The sequence below is a fragment of the Aplysia californica genome, unplaced genomic scaffold (genome assembly GCF_000002075.1).
Source record: "Aplysia californica isolate F4 #8 unplaced genomic scaffold, AplCal3.0 scaffold02000, whole genome shotgun sequence".
Classification (NCBI taxonomy): Eukaryota; Metazoa; Mollusca; class Gastropoda; order Aplysiida; family Aplysiidae; genus Aplysia; species Aplysia californica.
The window spans coordinates 1-1773 of NW_004799270.1; the positions used below are offsets into that span (position 1 = coordinate 1).

Consider the following 1773-nt stretch of genomic DNA (forward strand, 5'->3'; position numbering starts at 1 on the left):
TCTATCTATCTATCTCTATCTCTCTCCTTTTTTCTCAGGAGCTCCTTCAATCTTTCCGTTCAGCCTTCCGTCAGTCACTTAAGTAAACAATCACTCCATCCCGTGTATTTTCCCCAAGTGTGTCCACTACATTCCCCGCTCTGTGTCCAGTCTCCTTCACTGAGTGACCACCATGTTTCAGAGCACAACGCCACTGTCCTTGAAACCATTCTAAGGACAGTACAGGAACTCCACACGGAGAGTCTAAAGAGCAACAGACGGATGTCGTGCCTGGAGATGACAGTGAAAAGTCTGGTGGACAGGGCCTCTCCAAGCCCTGGAAGCCCCACGGCCGCCCAGACCCCCGGTACCTCTGAGTTGTCGGCCAAGGAGGAAATCCTAACAGAAATTCTTCACACCTCCCATGATTTAAAGTCTAAATTGGATAAGGGGTTTGGTGACCTTCTTTTCCAGCAACGTACACACCACCGTGACGTCACTGCTTCCCTTCAAAACACCAAGGCTTTGGTGACGTCACAACCTGGTAAAACGACACACGATGTCTCCGCTGAAATAGACAACCTGTCGAAAAAAATCAACCAAAATAGCGCAAAGATCCAAGACTTTAGTTCAACAATCGCCCGTCTCATAAATATAACCACTTTCTCCAATACAAAAACAAAACAAGAATTAGATAGGCTATGCAAATCTGTGAATGACACACAGGCACGACTGAAGGAGCTTCGCGACACATCCAGGAAACAAGTAGACTCACTGGGGAGCATACGGCAGGATTTTGACACGAAGGGGCGGGTTTTGAAACTGCTGAGGGCAGACAGTAGATGGGTGATTGACCAGCTTATCGCCGAAGGACAGTTAATCCGAGAGGTGGTACTGAAAAAAAGACACGCGCTCAAAACGTACTCGTGTGACTTCTTCATCACAAACTTTAAGACTTGGGTGGGAATGGGGCAACATCTCTTCAGCCGGCTCTGGTATATAGACCAGGCCCAGACCTATGTGAAGGGTTGCGTGATGTTTAGTGATGACAAGACAATGAGCGTGTATCTGGTTCATGGACGGTACCCACGCACTGTGGGTGTGGCGGGCCGGACTGGGTCAGACGTTAGGGTAAGTGTGGCCGCGGTGAGAGAGATAGGGACAGGGGACAACTGGGAGCTGGGGAGTGGGGTGATGAGTACTGATGAGACGAAGATCGGCACTCAGAACGACGGCTGGATAAGTGTCAGTGGATGTCTTGTGAACAAGTCCCTGGCTTGTGATGAGCTGTTCAAACGCGGGTTTGTGACTTGGGACAAAGTTCTTCTCCGTTATACCATCACGGTACAGTAGTGGGTGATAGAAGAAGTAAGTGTCGGGGGAGAGGAGATGTAGACAGACAGACAGACAGACAGACAGACAGACTCTTAGATTGTAATACACGAGCAGGCCGACAAACCTGTCTGTCTCTCCGTCAGGCAGGAGAGTTACCAGTCGACCACCACATGACCATAGTTTTAGTGTATCATTCAGTCAGTCAGTTAAGCAAAAGCTCCAACGCTAACTTCACCTTTCTCAGGAGCTGAGTCAGTCTTTCTGTGGGCTCATCTGTCAGTCACTTAGACAATCACTCCCTCACCTAGCAGACAGTTGTCAACACGTAACCAAGCAACCATGTAATCTATCACACACACACACACAAACACACACACACACACGCACACACACACACACACACACACACACACACACACACACACACTAGCTGGGAGTAATTGCAAGGGTCGGACTAAT

General features: G+C 48.9%; 1 protein-coding gene across 1 annotated transcript; it reads left to right on the top strand.

Moving 5' to 3' along the window:
* Positions 1–180: 180 nt before the first annotated feature.
* On the top strand, positions 181–1702 carry LOC106014052 (the record flags this gene model as incomplete). The annotated part of the gene is given in 1 exon segment (XM_013091071.2): positions 181–1702. A coding segment is annotated over 1 exon segment (1152 nt), but the record flags the coding sequence as incomplete, so codon positions are not given.
* Between the last annotated feature and the right edge of the window lie 71 nt (positions 1703–1773).